At 43.6% G+C, this 17,853-nt stretch overlaps 1 protein-coding gene across 8 annotated transcripts in view; it reads right to left on the reverse strand.

The window, feature by feature from the left end:
• ECPAS (Ecm29 proteasome adaptor and scaffold) overlaps positions 1-17,853 on the reverse strand; it is a 60,886-nt gene that overhangs the window by 13,446 nt on the left and 29,587 nt on the right. For all 8 annotated transcript variants that reach the window (XM_083592731.1, XM_083592729.1, XM_083592727.1 and 5 more), the window contains 17 exons: positions 17,154-17,326; positions 16,641-16,742; positions 15,943-16,066; positions 14,699-14,844; positions 13,533-13,587; positions 11,525-11,639; positions 9,821-9,889; positions 9,056-9,173; positions 7,758-7,925; positions 7,179-7,258; positions 6,647-6,752; positions 4,418-4,465; positions 4,108-4,229; positions 3,704-3,854; positions 3,123-3,188; positions 2,365-2,454; positions 1,559-1,625 (listed from right to left, as the gene is read on the reverse strand). In XM_083592731.1, coding sequence (XP_083448857.1) covers positions 1,559-1,625; positions 2,365-2,454; positions 3,123-3,188; positions 3,704-3,854; positions 4,108-4,229; positions 4,418-4,465; positions 6,647-6,752; positions 7,179-7,258; positions 7,758-7,925; positions 9,056-9,173; positions 9,821-9,889; positions 11,525-11,639; positions 13,533-13,587; positions 14,699-14,844; positions 15,943-16,066; positions 16,641-16,742; positions 17,154-17,326 — 1,800 coding nt within the window. The remainder of the gene's footprint in view (positions 1-1,558; positions 1,626-2,364; positions 2,455-3,122; positions 3,189-3,703; positions 3,855-4,107; positions 4,230-4,417; positions 4,466-6,646; positions 6,753-7,178; positions 7,259-7,757; positions 7,926-9,055; positions 9,174-9,820; positions 9,890-11,524; positions 11,640-13,532; positions 13,588-14,698; positions 14,845-15,942; positions 16,067-16,640; positions 16,743-17,153; positions 17,327-17,853) is intronic.

Genomic DNA, 17,853 nt, shown 5'->3' on the forward strand with positions numbered 1-17,853 from the left:
CTTTGTGGGCTAGCCCCTTTCCTTGCTAAAATTACCATTATTCCAAATATAGCACTCTTCGGGTTAGGGAGTGGGGAATCTACAGCCAGTAGTCCAAACTGGGCCCACCAAAAGTCCCCAATTTGGCCCACGTTCCACTGCAAACCATGCTCATCTGCCCCACTCCTAATGCATATGTGGCATCATATGTCTGCCAAGTACAGCTATGGCTTCACAGGAAGAATCAAGGGAATAAATTGAGCTTCTGATCATTCCTTTGCCTGGAGCAAGGTGCACTTCAACTGCCTGTCAGCTGAAGTAGCTTCCATTCTTCCTTCCCTCCCTCTCCCCACTGCATCAGCTCATAGGCAGGTGAAAGAAGCACTTTTCCAGTTTAATGCTTGGCGCTTCCCATCAGCTCCGCATAAGGGACTGACCGGTTGGTGAGACCGACACCTGCCGATCGTGTGATGTCATAATGGCACCTTGTGATTGACAGCTGGGTTGTGCCACCCAGCTGCCAAAGTCGGCCCACTGGGGTGGGGGCCAGGTAAAGATCTGGTTTACGCAGCCCAAAAAATTCCCTGTCCCTACATTAGGCTAATCCACAGAGTGCTTACTGCTTTTTATTTAAAATGCTTCAATATAAAAACACACAAAGCAGAAACAAGAGCTGGCTAGTTCTATATTATAGAAGCATCCCTTTCCCCAATCACACTTTTACACCATTCGTTTTCAGTGATTTATTTTTTAATAATTTTTATTTGTTTGCAGTGATGTTTTTAATACGGGGAAGGACTGAAAGGCCAGGACGACTCTCTGTTCACTGAGTCAGTCCTACATAAACTGCAGCCCAGGCAAAAGGGCTCTTTAATCCAGGTGTTGGCAAGGTTTACCTTGCCTGGGCCAGTTCACTCCAGCGGAGATTCCTCTGTGTGCTGGATCACACACATGCCTGCAATTTCGGCGTCTGCATCTGTGTAGATGCGACTTTCAGGACAGCAAAAGAAAGTCCCCACACCGCGCTGGTATAGCACAGCGCGCAGGGACTCGCCGAGCGGGCGGCTTCGTTCGGGGGCAGCTCATGGGCCGGTTAAACGACCCCCGTGGGCCGCTTGTGGCGCATGGGCCTTATGTTGCGGACCCCTGCTTTAATCCTATTTCACACAATGCAAAACAATTGAGGCTGCAGCAGAGCCCTCCCATCAGGAATCTCAGCTGCTCACTGCCATCTCCCTTGGCACATGCACAAGATTTAGGGAAAGGCTGTGACAAAGCCTCTCTTGTTATTAACACTGCTGAAGGAGGACAGATTAGAGACTACAGCACTCAACGTTCACATCTCCCAGGAACGCAGTGCAACAGTCAAGACACCTGATACCAATGTGACAGTCAAGCTACCATACCTTTCAAGTAGCAGCAGAGTTGTCCACTATCCCAACCTAAACGCCATCTTTGTTAAAACCAGATTATTCAAGCACAGATGACTAATGTGTCTATAATTAGGAAATGTGCTTCTCGTTAAGAAACAAAGGAATACAAAAAACAACCAAAATGTAAGCGGGGGGGGCACACCCACCTGAATACGGTGTCAAGTCTTGAGGACACTGAGTGGTCAGTGATACAATTACACTAGCACAACCGCCCTGAAAAGATTGAAAAGCAAAATCCAGTTATGATCTTACTCTGCTGGGTGAGATACAGGTTACAAGCCTATCCACATGTACCAGTCATGGGAAGCTGATGTGCATTTTAATATTTACCTTCAGCTTAGAATGCATACTTTTGACTGTTGGGTTTCATTCATTTTGCTTTTTAAAAAACTTGGTTTGAAGCCAATTTTCATCGACAATTTTAACGCACATATTATATTCTTTATTAACTTGTTTACAGTTACTTTACAGTTTGCAGTTTACTTTATTAACTTACTTATGCAAAATGTTGTTAAATAAATAAATAAATTGCTTGGAAATAAGACCCACTGAATTCATCGGAACATATATTTTGAAATAAATATGCATAGGATTGGGCGGACAGTCAATTCATTCAAATGGTACTTGCAGTTCCTATATTCACCCAAGGTACCTGAAACTTTGGAGTATCTATGCACAATGGAGGGGTTGGATTGCACTCTCTCTCTCTCTCTCTCTCTCTCTCTCTCTCACACACACACACACACACACACACAGACGTGTACACGTCCATGTGCCTTTCTTCACATCGACAGTTGCTGCCCCACCTGAGGGCTCAGCTCATTATCGCATCTTAAGATCAAACGGTCACAGAGCTATATGGCAGACACAATACATATTTTCCTGGCCATTTAGTCTATGTTTTCCATCTCTGTCCTCCTTGCAAAACACCCTCCTAGAGAAATAATTATACCTTGGTGCCGACACCTAGTCCACTTCTAGTCAGTTCGCACAGCCTGGGAATCAATTCACCCAGAACAGAAACATCCAAATACTGTAAGCACTATAGAAAGTAAAAATAAAAAGGTGAAAATCAAAAGACTGTCAAAACTGGTGCCATTAGTAAAGAATGCTGGTGCCATTATTTAAAAATGCTGTTCATAAGCTACTTGCTAGCGCATCACCAGAAGGCTTAGGGACAATCTAGTTGTGCTGTGCTATACCTGCGACGGGCAACCTGGCTGATAACTGATCACCTGCAGAAGAGGAAAGGGAGAGCTGTGTGCTAAGGAGGGAGACTCAGATGATCAAGGGCCTGGAAACCAAGTTTTATAAGCTGAGAGAACTGGGTATGTTTAGCCAGTAGAGGAGATATGATAGCCCTCTTCAAACATCTAAAGGGCCACCACATAGAGGATGGAGCAATCTTATTTTCTCCTGCTCCAGAGGCTAGGGCCTGAACTGATGGATTCGTTACAGGAAAGGTAACTCTGACTAAACATCAGGAAGATTTTTCTGGCAGTAAGAGTTGTTCCAACAGTGCAACAGACTCTCACAAGTGGTGGTGGGCTCTCCTTCCTTGGGAGGTTTGAAACCAGAGGTTGGAGGGCCAACTGTCATATATGATCGAATCGAGATTCCTGCATTGCCTGGGGGTTGGAAGAGATGACCTTCAGGGTCCTTTGCAACTCTTAAGATTCTATGATTCTTAAGTGAACATGAGTTACCTACCATGTTGATAGTCTCCATCATGGGGGAGGATTTAGCAGCACTGAGTCTTGCGCTATCCATTGCCGCCTGAAGGACACAGAGGAAAAAAAAATGTGTATAACCAGAATCTGAAGTTAGGAAAGCAGCAAGAGAAAACAGAAGGTGTATATGGTTACCAGGCAAGAAGCAAGAAAGGTAATATTAAAAGCGTCTGGAGAGTCAGAGGAACAAAAGTCCCATGAGCAGGAGGAGGATTTAGAAGTATTTGACTGTACTCAAGATTTCACTTGTTTCATTAACCTGAGATTTATATTTTAACTTGGGGTGGGGAGCCTGTGGTCCTCCAGATGTTGAACACCCAACTCCCATGAGACCCAGCGAGCATGCCCAATGGTCACAGATGATAGGAATTGGAGTCCTGTAACATCTGGGAGGGGCAGAGGTTCTGTCCTTTCAAATTAAAGTGGCATTTTAAAAATAAACTGCATTACAATGTTTAATTCCATTAAATCCACCATCTCATTCCTCCATAGCCGCAAAAGCTTTTAACGCATAACAGCTGATGTCCATTTACTTATATATGTGTATTTGCTTGCACTGACCTTTTCCTGCTCCGTAGCACGCAGACTCAAGTAATTGAGGACCTGGGGTTCCAGCACACTCAGGGACTCCAACAAAGCTGGGATGAGCTTGGGTGCATGTGGCTTGAGCATGGCCCCGGCACTTTTACTGATCTTCACCAAGGTGTTAATGCTATAGCAAAAGGTACAGAGAATAAGGACGGAAGAAAGGCATACCCCCGAAGGCATGCTCTTCCCTTGTCTCCTGAGACAGACAGGTGCCAACAACAACCGTGCAGAAATGTCTTCCTCTAAGTAAGTATATCAATAGATGGGGTTGTCTAGTTAATCTCAGTTAAGAACATATGGAGGCCAGAAGAAAGATTCTTTGGCTGAATATACTCAAGGTATTCAATTGGGGAGAATGGGAAAATGTGAGAACGCACCTGAGAGTCCGCACTTCAGTCACAGTATTCATCATTCCTTTATCAAGCAGGCATGGCAACAGGACAGCTATTGTTCTCTGGCCTGCTGCTCCTTTGGATGGGTCGCACATCTTCACACACACCTCAAAATAAAAAGAAGACACTCCAGTGTAACCCTCTGCAAGCTCTGCTCCTTGAATGAACATGTGTGTTGCTGTGATGAATGTAAGAAGCCTCAACCAAGAATACATGGGGTCAGGTTGTGATGGGAGGGGAAATTCTGCAGGTCAGTGGAATGGCTTTGGTCCATGCAGATTCAATGAAAATTTACCTTACTTAATGTTTTCAGGGCTAACTCTGCTGCCTTCCGTACAGATTCCTGCAAAAGAAAACAAAAGGGGGGGTAGGGGGGAAAGTTTTTGATTTTAAGCTGTTCAGTGTAATTTAAGTCACTATGAACCACAGAGGGATTTCATCCTGATGTTTTTGTCCTAACTTGAGTTGCTCATTTTGGGAACCGTATTACCTGAATCAGTATGGGAGATACCCCATAGGGCAAAAATAAGGGCTTGCATGTAGAGTTCAGGTGTTACCGTATCTTTCGCTCTATAAGATGCACCCGACCATAAGATGCACCTAGTTTTAGAGGAGAACAAGAAAAAAAATATTCCCTCCCTCTTTGCTCAGCGCCTCTACAGCAAAGCGGGAGGAGAAACGGAAGCAGCAGGAGAAACGGAGCCCCTTCCATTTCTCCTCCCACTTCGCTTAAGGGGCGCTGCGCCAAGAGGGAAAGCTGCGCAGTGCCTCTCCAGCGAAGCAAAGCCAGGAGAGCAAGAGGGATCGATGCGCACCGATCTCTCTTGCTCTCCTGGCTTCAGCGAAAGCTGCGCAGCCTGCATTCGCTCCATAAGACACACACACTTGCCCTTACTTTTTAGGAGGGGAAAAGTGCGTCTTATAGAGCGAAAAATACGGTAACAACTCTGCTGCACACAGCACAGACAGGTAAGACACAGGCACACTACAGGATCAAGCTCACTAACCATCTATGGTATGAGTACAAAACTTAGTGATTCAGTAGGGCAGGAGTGAAGAACCTTTTTTTTCTTTTTTGGCCCGAGTGTCATATTTCCTCTTCATCAACTCTCTGGGAATCACGTATCAGCAGCAAGAGAAAGTGGGTGTGGCCCCCCACGCAATCCCCCCACCCAACCACAATCTTCTCTGGCTCACTCCAGCAATTAGGCTTGAAAAAGAAATCTGGCTGTTTTGCAAGCCTAAATGCTAGAGGGGAATGATCATCCTGGTCTCCCAAGAACCTAGGGAGGAAGTCTTAACTCTTCCCTTTACAGGAAAATCACATCCTGCCCTACAGCAACCATTAGGCTAATAGGGGGCAAATTGTATATTCAAGCCAATATGCTCCCCACCCCACCCCAGCTTAATTACAGTGAGCAAAAGTGTCTTTTGGCCTGGAAGAGGCGAGTGTCACTGTACATGCCAAGATCATTTCTGTCCCAGCTATAACCACCATCACAACTAGGCTTGAAAGAAGATCGCATTGCCTCCAGCAGAATGCCCTTTATACTCTTTGCAAGACTAACTGTGGTGGAGAGGGGAGGAGCGGGGCAGGAAGGGGATGCTGCAAGCTGTTAAGCTTCACAGTGGAAAAATTACAGGCCTCTGGTTCCAATGGCAACCTGGGGTGAGGGGTATTTAAAACAGGATGGAAAGGTTTAAGCCCCCTCCCTGCTATATTGCCACAACTGATTACGTTTGATGATACCTACCCCTATTAATGTACAAAATTAAAAATACAGAGATCAAAATGATGATTATTATTTATTATTATTATTATTTATATCCCACCCATCTGACTGGGTTGCCCCAGCCACTCTGGGAGGCTTCCAGTATATATAAAAACATAACAAAACATTAAACCTTAAAAGGCTTCCCTATACAGGGCTGCCTTTAGGTGTTTCCTAAATGTTATATAATACTCATCTCCTTAACAACTGATGTCTGCCTTCCACAGGGTGGATGCCACTACCGAGAAGGCCTTCTGATCTTCTCACTTAATCTGTCCAGGGTAGCTTGACCCTGGCTCTACCAAACTTAAAAAAATTAATGAATGTAATTGTTACCAACACTACGAAGATGCTTCAAAAGTTAAGACGTAAGCTCTGATACACTGTACCCTCAAAACTGTATCCTCAGATAACTAGAAATAGTATGTGCGGTGCATATCCCTGAAAGTGTTGCTTTTATTAAGATTCTTCGTGGTTTTTGTTTTATAGGCCTTGAAAATCAACCAAAATTTTCGCTCGCTGTGGAGTGGAGGGACTGGTCTTGTATGCAACATCACACTATATTCAGGGGAAAGCAAACTCTCAACAGTCTGTGCTTGCCTGACACCAAGAACCAGGGGGAATTCTCCCAGTGATTCCAGTTGGAAAAAGGAAACGTCCAAGTCCTTACGAGCAAACTGTTTGTGAAAGCCTGTTTTTATGTCCTGTAGAAACGGAACAATTTATACTAGACACGTAAAAAGCTTTAGTACCTTTATGTCATCTTGCACTCTAAAGAGAGTTTCCCATATTTCTGGAAGTTTATGAATAATGTCGTCCAAGGGTCTTCCTCTTAGCAAATCATTCAATGCTAGACAGCTATGGCAAGAGCTTAGTCATTATACTTTATTAACACCAAGTTTCTCAAAACCAATAATATTAAGAAAGAAAGAAAACTTAGAAGGATCATTTTCCAAACAGTAATGCCTATGAGAAAAAGACCTCTTAATTTCATTGGGGGGAAAATCTCATCTAGCCCCCCAAATCTCTTCAAAAATATTTCATTCCTATTTTAAAACTCCCTTCCCTCTACAAAAAGAGGCTTTAGGATAGCAGGTGCTTATGTGGTGCTTATGAGTGATGCAAATTTAACAGCAAATTCCTTTATTCCTCCTGCCTGTTGCTCAGAGATTAAAAAATAAATAAATCATCCAATGCTGGAAATCTACAAGTCGAGCCCTGAACCTTCCAAAAGCACCAAACGTTTTATTTACATGGCAGAAAAATGGTTTCAGAAAGACATACCTGGACTCTCGGATCCGCCACATGTTACTGGTCAAGTTGCTTATTAAATCATCCAGGATTTCTTTCATATATTTGTCCACCTGATCAAATGAAAATGAACTGTAAACATTAACAGTTTCCCTACACAGTGGTACCTCGGGTTAAGTACTTAATTCGTTCCGGAGGTCCGTTCTTAACCTGAAACTGTTCTTAACCTGAAGCACCACTTTAGCTAATGGGGCCTCCCGCTACCACCATGCCGCCGGAGCACGATTTCTGTTCTCATCCTGAAGCAAAGTTCTTAACCTGAGGTACTATTTCTGGGTTAGCGGACTCTGTAACCTGAAGTGTATGTAACCTGAAGCGTATGTAACCCGAGGTACCACTGTATCCAGAAATGCTTTTTCCTGTACTATGCACAGCATGCGTGTGTACGCACGCATCTAGCAATGTGTGCCTTATCTGATCTCGTCACGGACTATTTTCTTAGTGTCTTGCCCATTTAAAAGAATATCCAGCTATCTAAAACTCTTTTACATGTGATGAGTTGCCAGAACCATCACAAAAAGAAGGGATAGAGAACGGCTTTCCGTTACTTACTGCAGATTTGTCTGTCACAAGCGCATTCCAAATGCTGGTCATAGCCTGCCGGATCCCTAGATTTGGGTCAAACTGGTAACGATAAAGACGAGGAAGAAGCTGGGGGAGAAAAGGGGCGAGCTGTTCCCCAGCTTTGGTTGCGATCACATTAAAACCAAAAGCAGCTCCCTGAGAAAACAAAAAAAGTACGGTTAAAGCCAATAACTTAAATACCTCCATCTTAATAATACTAATGCTACGACCAATTGTAATTTTTATGTTGCTCCCCGCCCATCTGATTGCATTGCCCCAGCCACTCTGGCCGGCTCCCAACAGAATATTAAAAACACAATAAAACATCAAACATTAAAAGCTTCCCTAAACAGGGCTGCCTTCAGATGTCTTCTAAAAGTCAGATAGTTGTTTATTTCCTTGAAATCTGAAGGGAGGACGTTCCACAGAGCAGGTACCACCACTGAGAAGGCCCTCTGCCTGGTTCCCTGTAGCCTCACTTCTCGCAGGGAGGGAACCACCAGAAGGCCCTCGGCGCTGGACCTTAGCGTCCGAGCAGAACGATGGGGGTGGAGACGCTCCTTCAGGTATACTGGGCTGAGGCCAGTATTAAATAGTATTTATTTTATGTTTCATTTTTAATTTTCTTTAAATTAAAAATGAATTACTGAAAATATTTATATAAAGTTAACATCTTACATTTAAAACCTGACAGTACCAAACTATCGAAGGCTTTTCACCAAACGTCTTTCCTTCTGCAGTGTTGGATGGCAGGTTGAGAGGAGTTCCCTACCAGGACAGACTTTGCTCATGTGCTCAAGACATCGATTCCATAAAACATATTTTGTTGCACTGTGCAAAATATGAGCAAGCCAGGGCTGAACTGATACTACCCTTGCTGGTACCTTTCCCAGGAAAATCAGAGGCTCACTATGTCAGGTTCCTACTGGAAGACTGGACAAACGCTAGAACATTAGCAGTGGCAAAGTTTTTATCGGTGGTTGCAAGAACCAATGATCCCTATATTCTGAGCCCTTGTCCTGCTTTTGAGCTTCCCATAGGCACCTGGTTGGCTGCTGAGAACCGGATTCTCGGCTAGAAGAGCCACTAGTCTCATCCAGCAGAAAGTCTTCTTATGTTCTTATCCCTTCTAATTTTTTTAAGATTCTACAATGCTGGGTTTCAGGTCACAGTTCAAAAAAGGGGAACAACTTCCTACAACGTGACCCAGAATGTGCACCTTATTACAGGCTTTTCTTTTGTTCCGTTCCACCGTTCAGACTTTGAGTAGCCTTAAATGCAATTACCTTCCGAGAGTTCCACATTGCATGGTGATTGGCCAAATTCATGAACTTGTACACCAAGTCCGGCTGGTTGAGGTCGCTAGCGAGCGAACAAAGCTCCTGGTAAGTAGAAAGACCCTGGCTTGGGAAAACAGGAATGAAAAATTAATGCCGCTTTAAAAAAAAACAAAAAAAAACACCCCTCCACTAGGAAAAATTACAAGGAAATGGGACTTTTATATTGTCAAAGTCGCATTCTGGGGTCGATTTAAATAACAGCTATTGGACAGCAGAGTACTTTTTCAAAACTCTTAAATGGGAAAACTTCCCGATAAAACTGAATGAGGAAACCAACACCTTCAGATTTAGTGTATTCATAGTTCTAGAGCAGGAGTCAGCAAACTTTTTCAGCAGGGGGCCAGTCCACTGTCCCTCAGACCTTGTGGGGGGCCGGACTATATATTGGGGGGGGGGTGAACGAATTCCTATGCCCCACAAATAACCCAGAGATGCTTGTTAAATAAAAGCACACATTCTACTCATGTAAGAACACCCAGGCAGGCCCCACAAATAACTCAGAGATGCATTTTAAATAAAAGGACACATTCTACTCATGTAAAAACATGCTGATTCCCGGACCATCCGTGGGCCGGATTTAGAAGGCGATTGGGCTGGATCTGGCCCCTGGGCCTTTGTTTGCCTACCCATGTTCTAGAGAAAAAAGCGGGGGGGCACACCCAAGGAAGCCTTTTTCAGAGTCCAAACATTGCAATTAGTCAATGAGCTTACCCATCTGGAGTCTTGCCGAGGCCTGATCCCTGGAACATCACTGTCTCCCCAGTCACTTCATGCCTGGCTCTGGAAAAAAAGTATGCTTTTATAGTTCTAAAAAAAAAAAAAAACCCTTAAAAGATAAGAGAACTATTCAAGTGTTTGAAATCCATCACGTGATGACGAAGCAAGTAGGAGTGAGCACATCAGCTCTTCCGCTCCCATTCCCATCCATAAAGTAGGGGGGTCACTTTGGCAGTGGGGGGGGGCGCGTCTTCTCAACATGTGCAAATCCCCCACCTGATTTAGAACCTGGTTTTCCAAGGTTCCAAATTCCACGGGAAGCTTGCGTGGTTAAAAACTCACTGCTTCAGAAGTTATTCTTCCTACTTGTGGAGGATGATGTGCAATAGCAAGGGCAGGGACTGTGTACCCATCCATGCACACCCCCATCACGTGAGCTGCTTAGAAAACCTGAACAGGGCTACGGACTACATAGGACTCTTGCTACCAGCAAAATATTACCAGCTCTGAGCATACAAAAGAACCTATCACAAAAGCGGGCATGTATAATGGACAACAGATCACATTCGCTTTAAAGGACTCCCACTTCACTTTCACCTGTCAGGCAGAGTGAAGGAGTGCACCCACCTGACAAAATTAGGAAGGAAGATGAGGGTAAAAAACTAATGCACCCCGCATCTGTGAGTCCCCTCTCTCATGTAACAGATTGTGTGCACAAGACAGTTTCGAAAATGCTTTAAAGTCTGTTCGTCAGACAACCTGCCCCCAACCTGCTCACAGGTCCTTGTATGGTCAGTGGAAAGAGTTGGCCCTGGCAAGTATCAACCACTCTCAATTCCAACCTGATAATTGCCACCTGGCTAGATTTTAACTTGTCTGAATTAATTTTAAGATGTATTTTAATTAATTGATGTCTGTTTTTATGCATATTGTGTTGTTTTATGATGTTAGCTGCTCTGAGCCCGGCCTCGGCCAGGATACAAATAATTTTTATTTTATTTTATTTTAATTTAATTTTTATTATTATTATTATTATTATTATTATTATTATTATTGAATTCTGCCCCACCTGATTGGCGGTATTTTAGTTATTCTGATTAGACTTGGGTCTGCAGCATGTACATTGAATACACCAACTTGTATAAATGTTATAAATGAGCTCACAATCACGCCACTGCCAGGATAGATGGAGCTACAAGGTCATTCAGTCCTGACCTCTACACCCAGACCAGAATTTTCACATTTAGGATTGGGCCACCGTGCAAAAAGGTTTTACACCAAGGAAGCCACATTCAATCCAAATTGCAGTCTCTAATAAGCATATGGTGGATAACCAGCATGTCCCAAACATACCTGGGGATTTAAGTGAAATATTTCACACTCGTGATTCACAAATGGTGCCCTCCCTTTAGCAAATACGGCAAATGTAGCAAACGGGCTTCAGGTCTTCCTTTCAAAGACACCAGCTAACACCCTATCTGTGGCTGGTATTCAACCATTTACTCAGTATAATCCTTTTGAAATTAATGGACTTAACTTAATCAAGTTATTTAATTTCAATGGGTCTTTCTCTAAGTAAAACTTACTGGAATACCACTCTTTATATTTAAGTCCCTTATTTTCAAAGCTTTGTCTCTTAAACCACACTCTCCTCTTCTCTGACATGGATTCCACACACAACGAGGTGCAAACAAGTACCTTCTCCCAGTCATAAGAGTTTCCACAAGAGTAGTAACCAGCTCCTGCTGGTCTTGCTCACTCCCAAGCTCATACACCAAACCGAGGCCTTTGGAAGCAACATCTTGACTGAGTTCTTCGAGAAACAGAAAACAAAATTGTATGAATAGGGAATAAGAATTAGTACAGAAGCTCTGCAAATGAGCTGAGTGTTTGAAACACCACCAAAACCTTGAACTAGCTATCATAGTCATCCAGAAAATCAAGCTGGACAGTCTGAAGTCCTACAAGTTATGGGGAGTCCTCTCTCATGCATAGGAATGTTGCCTTGATGGATGACAATTCCCCACTGTGCTTCTGGCACATAATAGAAGATCGCGGGGGAAAGCCTTTGCACACTTGGGTTGCAATTCCAGAATGCCATAGTGCATTCTGGAGGAGAAGTGCATGCACGGTGTAAGGCTTTGGGGATAACTACAATTGTACTTTGGAAGTCGAGCGGAATCCATTTCGGAAGTCTGTTCGACTTCCCAAATGTTTAGAAACCAAATCGCTGCTTCTGATTGGATGCAGGATGCTCCTGCAGCCAACCAGAAGCCGCGGAAACCGTGTCGGAAATTCGGCTTCCAAGAACGTTCACAAACCGGAACAGTCACTTCCGGGTTTGTGGCATTCAGGATCCAAAACGTCCAAGTAGCAAGGCGTTCGGGATCCAAGGTACGACTGTACTGGAGAGGACAGTGCCTTAGGACCTAGACTGCCAAAGCAGGGGGAATGGGAACATTGCATGTCCTGTGGCTGCCTGCTTAGCTAGGTACAATAGTAGTAAAACTTTGAGAGCGTTGTTTACTGTGCACAAACTTCTCCCCCAGACCACCGTTCTGGTCATGGTGGTCAGCTGGAGTCTCTGCTTTACACATTGATCCAACAGAAAGTATCACTTTATCTATCTCACAGCACCAATTTTCTGAAACCAGCCTTCTCTGTTTATATTCAGTAGCTGCTTTACTTCACTGCATTGCTGAACGATAAACTTTACTGTTACATGGGATGGAAACAAATATACAGGGCTGCATTTCAGAATAACAGTTTGGATAATGCTCTTCTACTTGTATCAGTATTTGTAGCAAAAATAGTAATAAACAAAAATTAGGTTATAATTTGAATTCCAAGAAGGCTATGCTTAAAAAAAAAAAAGCACTCAATTTCAATAGTCCAGTTTATTTTTTGAACTGATTCTTAAAAGTGCAAAGCCAACAAAATGATAAAATGAATGCAACTCTACTCAGTAACAACTCCTATTGAGTTCAATGGAAGATACTCCCAGGTAAACTGTATACAATTGCTGTTTAACTTGCAATAACTTGCACTGCGTCAGCTTTTTCCTTCACCGACAATTCCTGATAATGGCTTCCATTTCTAATAGAGAACAGCAGGTTTTTAATCAAGAGGCAAGACTGTGTAAGAATTGGTAGGGCCTCCCTACAGAGTCCTATCTGGAGCCCTCACTGCTATAATTCAGTAAGATTTCTTCCCCCAGGGTTTTAAGAAGCACTATTGTTTGCCTTATTGTTACTGGTTCCTTGCAGCTGCAAGTTTTGCCGGCTGTTGCTGGGGGGTGGATGCTCAATAACCATCTCTTCCTGCCTTTGTGAACCCAACAAAACAAAACGGAGGAGGTAGGGAGTATCTTTGTCTACCAAACAAACAAAAAATCAGGCAAAACCACAGCCAGCCCACTGCTGCCCAAGGCAAGGCAAGGCAAGAAAAGAAGACAAAACAAAACAAAACAAAACAAAACAATAGGAGAGCCATGACAGCACCAAGGAGAATGTCAGTGTCTGTTGGCACTGGGCTGATATGGGCACCATGTTGGGGACCCTAATGTTAGTCTGTATGATTCATTTTTTAGGGTTTCTAAAACTGCAATGTTATTTTTTTCTTACTACTTTGTTAGCCACCCTGGTGTTGCGCTGGAGAAGTGCAAAACAAACCATGTAAAGAGGAAAGCAAGTAGAATTCTACTTACCATCACTGTCGGACAGAGTAGTTACAAATGCAGTTTGGATTTCTTTGAGGTGAGACTGCAAAAGAAGAGGGGGGGAGGCAGCTTGTTTCTCACATTCTTAGACTCATTCCTACTAGAGCGTCTGAAAAAGTTTTCCATTAAAATAAAGAAGAAAACTCGTGCCCAATATCCCATCTGCACATTGGGGAGGGGGGGAAGGACTAGATCACAGGGCAGGAAATTCAAGGCTGCGTATGAACTTAGTACGGCCTGGTTTGCCAGTGACAGGAAAGGATACAGGAAACAAAGGCTTGCTCCCTATGTTAACGTGTTGCCTTCTATGAAAGAAACATCTGACCAGGGTCAAAGAGAATATTTCCTCAAAGTCAAACCAACCCCATGAAGTGTGAATGCATCTCAGAGACACATCAATCATTCACTTTGTAATCACAATTCTTCTGTGACTCAATGGCATCAGTTATCAAATGTGGTGAGATGTGGGACCCCAACAAGGAGCCCTTATACAGTCTAATGAGCTTTGAAAAAAGTTACATGAAAACCAAAAGGCGCTATTGCTTCTAATCATCTTTTGCCGGAAATCCATAATACATAAAGAGGCAAAAGGAGCTGGCTTGGTTCTCATGTCACACTAAGTCGAAAACACCTAAGCAGGCCATCTCTGACTGAGAAAATCACAGCCATTTTGCTTCTCCCTGGTCATTCAGCTGTTGCACTGATCTAAGTTCAAACCCAAGCTTGCTGTTTAGTTCCCTCCAGACTAACCATGAGCAGCAATCAAGATTTGCCCTTCAGTTTACAGCTCATGGCTTGTCCGGAAGAGCGAAACCAAAAGTCGGGGTTCAAATATCACACTGAGCCATGCAACGTGCGGCATAGTGTAGCCAGTTCAGCATAGTGTGGCCACAGGAAGACTGCCACAATGGAGCCTGCGCAGTTGCCCTGCACCATGGTTTGAGTTACCATGACAGGCAAACCAGGCCAATGAGAAAAGAGAGCACAAAAGATTGTCAAAACCAGAGAAAGAAAGAAAGAAAGAAAGAAAGAAAGAAAGAAAGAAAGAAGGAAGGAAGGAAGGAAGGAAGGAAGGAAGGAAGGAAGGAAGGAAGGAAGGAAGGAAGGAAGGAAGGAAGGAAGAAAGAAAAGGGAAATTTGCTTTGTCTTTATACCTTAATTTCTTTGTGGGTGCTGAGCTTCTTCACCAGTGATAAAAGCCAGATGCAGGATGCTTGTCTTATGTGAGGATTGGGGCTGACAATGTGCTTATTCAAAATGACATCCAAGACCCAGGGAACCACGTCGTTAACTTTCACATCTATTTTAATTAAACAAACGGAGAAGGGGAGAGAAGTTTATTCCAAACAAAAGAATTTGGGGGAAAACAAACTGGTCCATTGGCTAGCACTTAATGTTTTCAAATTAGAAGCATTTTGGCCCTTACTGGACTTTTGTCCACATTCAGGTAACCTCCTGTAGGCTTGTGCTTAGGAAAATCTGCAACATACCCTATATACGGTTAGAGTGGGATCTAAATCATGGCTTTGGTGGGTCAATGTTCTTGGCTTAAGGCCTCGCCGAGGTACATTCAGCATCAAGCGAGAATTCAAAAGGCCCAAACTCAGAATAAAATGCAGAGACAAAAAGGCTCGGCACAAATTAGGAAAACCAGGTATGTTTAACTGCAGGTGCTCTTCTCCTATCAATTATGAACTGAAGATATTACAGTGGTACCTCAGGTTACAGACGATTCAGGTTATGCGTTTTTGGGTTGCGCACCACGCCAAACCCGGAAGTACTGGACTGGGTTACCTCCGGGTTTCGGCGCTCACGCATGCGCAGAAACACTAAATCACGCTTTGCGGCAGAAGTGCCGAATCGCAACCCGCACATGCACAGACACGGCGCTGCAGGTTGCAAACGCTGCGGGTTGCGAATGTGCCTCCCACACGGATCACATTCGCAACCTGCGGTTCCACTGTACATCCTATTACAGTGGTACCTCGGGTTACATACGCTTCAGGTTACATACTCTGCTAACCCAGAAATAGTGCTTCAGGTTAAGAACTTTGTTTCAGGACAAGAACAGAAATCGTGCTCTGGCGGCGCGGCAGCAACAGGAGGCCCCATTAGCTAAAGTGGTGCTTCAGGTTAAGAACAGTTTCAGGTTAAGAACAGACCTCCGGAACGAATTAAGTACTTAACCCGAGGTACCACTGTACAAGGCTAAGGGGCTGGAGACAGGCTTAATCCCAGGTGGCTATTAAGCATTTGAGTGTGAAGCCAGCATGTGAAGGGGAGAGGAGAGAAACTGAACAGAAGAGATTAGTTTCCACCGATACTGGTCTGACATTGAACTGATGAAAAGGGGGATAAAGGATTGCATACACAAGCGGTCATTTATCCCCAAACCTACCAGCGGGAGGAGTATATTCTTCTTCAGCTACCATCCACGCATCCCGGGCAGCTACAGAGCTAGTTCCTATTGCAGCACTGGTAATAGCTTCACCAACAGTAAACTGCAGTTCAATTTGCTTGGCCTGAGAAACACACACAACAGGAATTACATTTCAACTTGCTCAGTTCTCCATTGGCAACATGAAAGTTCTGGCTATTCTAGAGAGCAAAGGGAGGCGTGCCTTTTTTGCTGAACTGCTCTGAAGGATCTGCCAAATCATTCCTGTGTTCGGGAGCTAACACTCTAACAAAACTTCTAAGTGACCGAAAACTTCACAAAACATGTCACTCAAAGGGCGAGGCAGAACAAGGTGGAGCACGCTTATATAAGTTGCAGGGGCCGGGAACCATGTGAAATGGTCGCCGACTCCCATCAGACATCAAGCAAACAAACAACTATCTGACTTTTAGAAGACATCTGAAGGCAACCACGTTTAGGGAAGTTTTTAATGTTTGATGTTTTATCATGCTTTTAATATTTTGTTGTATTATTATTATTCAAAATCTACAAATATGAAAGCAAGCCTGCTACACCAACTTATCTAAAAAAAGGAATAAAATTTAAGATGCTAAAGCATACCCCTTTGAAAGTGTGACACAAATGACTAAATACCAATCTTAACCCTTCATATTTAATGTATAACATTAGAGCATTACCTCTACAGAATCCATCAGTCCTTGTAAGAGTAGCTTCTGGTGGGGGAAATTTCCATCCCCTACTGGAAAGTAACCCAGCGTTTGTATAGCTCGTTCCTTCATCTAAAAGAAATCAAAGGAATTTTATAAAAACACCTGTCCATGCATATAGGTGGGAAGACAAACCTCCTAACCTCAGAAGTACATCAAGCTAGCTGAATGATCACAAATTCTGCACAAAACATTGAGTCCTGTGCAAATACTGTAAGATGCATGAACAGCCAACAGAAATGTGTTTGCCATGAGCTGTACAATTTGCCTACCCAAAAGATTATTCTAAATCCATGCTCAACTGATTTGCTCTCAATAAAAATAACAACATAACCCCCCCCCCTTTTTTTTTTATTTGGACAATAAGTTTTATAAAAGTCAGTCTTTTATCCATAAGAAGATGGGCTTTATTTTTCTGCCTCCCATGAGCAAACCTATAAACACACATGCATAAAGAAACAATGAACCGTTGCAAAACATTACCTTATTAGTTTCCTTGCCTGAGGGGATTCTGGCTAGCAAACTTTCAACAAGATGAAGCTTTGTAAATCCAGTCCCTTCATTTGGGATGGGCAGAGGCGCATTCCGGCCTATCTCCCCCAGTGCTGTACAAGCAGCTACTGCCAAGAGGGGTGAGGTACTATCCAGAAAAGAACCTAAAATAAAAACAAACAGGACGACTGAATTTCTCCTTTAAAAAGACGATAATTCAAAAATTTAAGGAGGCCTAAAAGACAGTAAGACTTCCAGTCTTCTCCAACAGGTATCGTCAAGAACGAAGTCAAAATATTTGCCTGGTACAGGCACCCCCAAACTCGGCCCTCCAGATGTTTTTGGGACTACAACTCCCATCATCCCTAGCTAACAGGACCGGTGGTCAGGGATGATGGGAACTGTAGTCCCAAAACTTCTGGAGGGCAGAGTTTGGGGGTGCCTGGTCTGGAATCACAGAACTATAAAGCTGGAAGGAACTACAAGGGTCATCTAATCCAAGCCCTTACAATGCAGGAATCACAGCTAAAGAATCTCCGACCGATGGCCATCCAACCTCTGCTTAAAAACCTCCAATGAAATGAGAGTCAACATGTTCCGAGGGAGTCGGCTCCACTGTCAAACAACTCTTACTATCAGAAAGTTCTTCCTCATGTTTAGTCAGAACCTCCAAAACTGAAGTAACAGCGTA

The sequence above is a fragment of the Podarcis filfolensis genome (genome assembly GCF_964270895.1).
Source record: "Podarcis filfolensis genome assembly, chromosome: 17".
In the NCBI taxonomy this organism is placed as follows: domain Eukaryota; kingdom Metazoa; phylum Chordata; class Lepidosauria; order Squamata; family Lacertidae; genus Podarcis; species Podarcis filfolensis.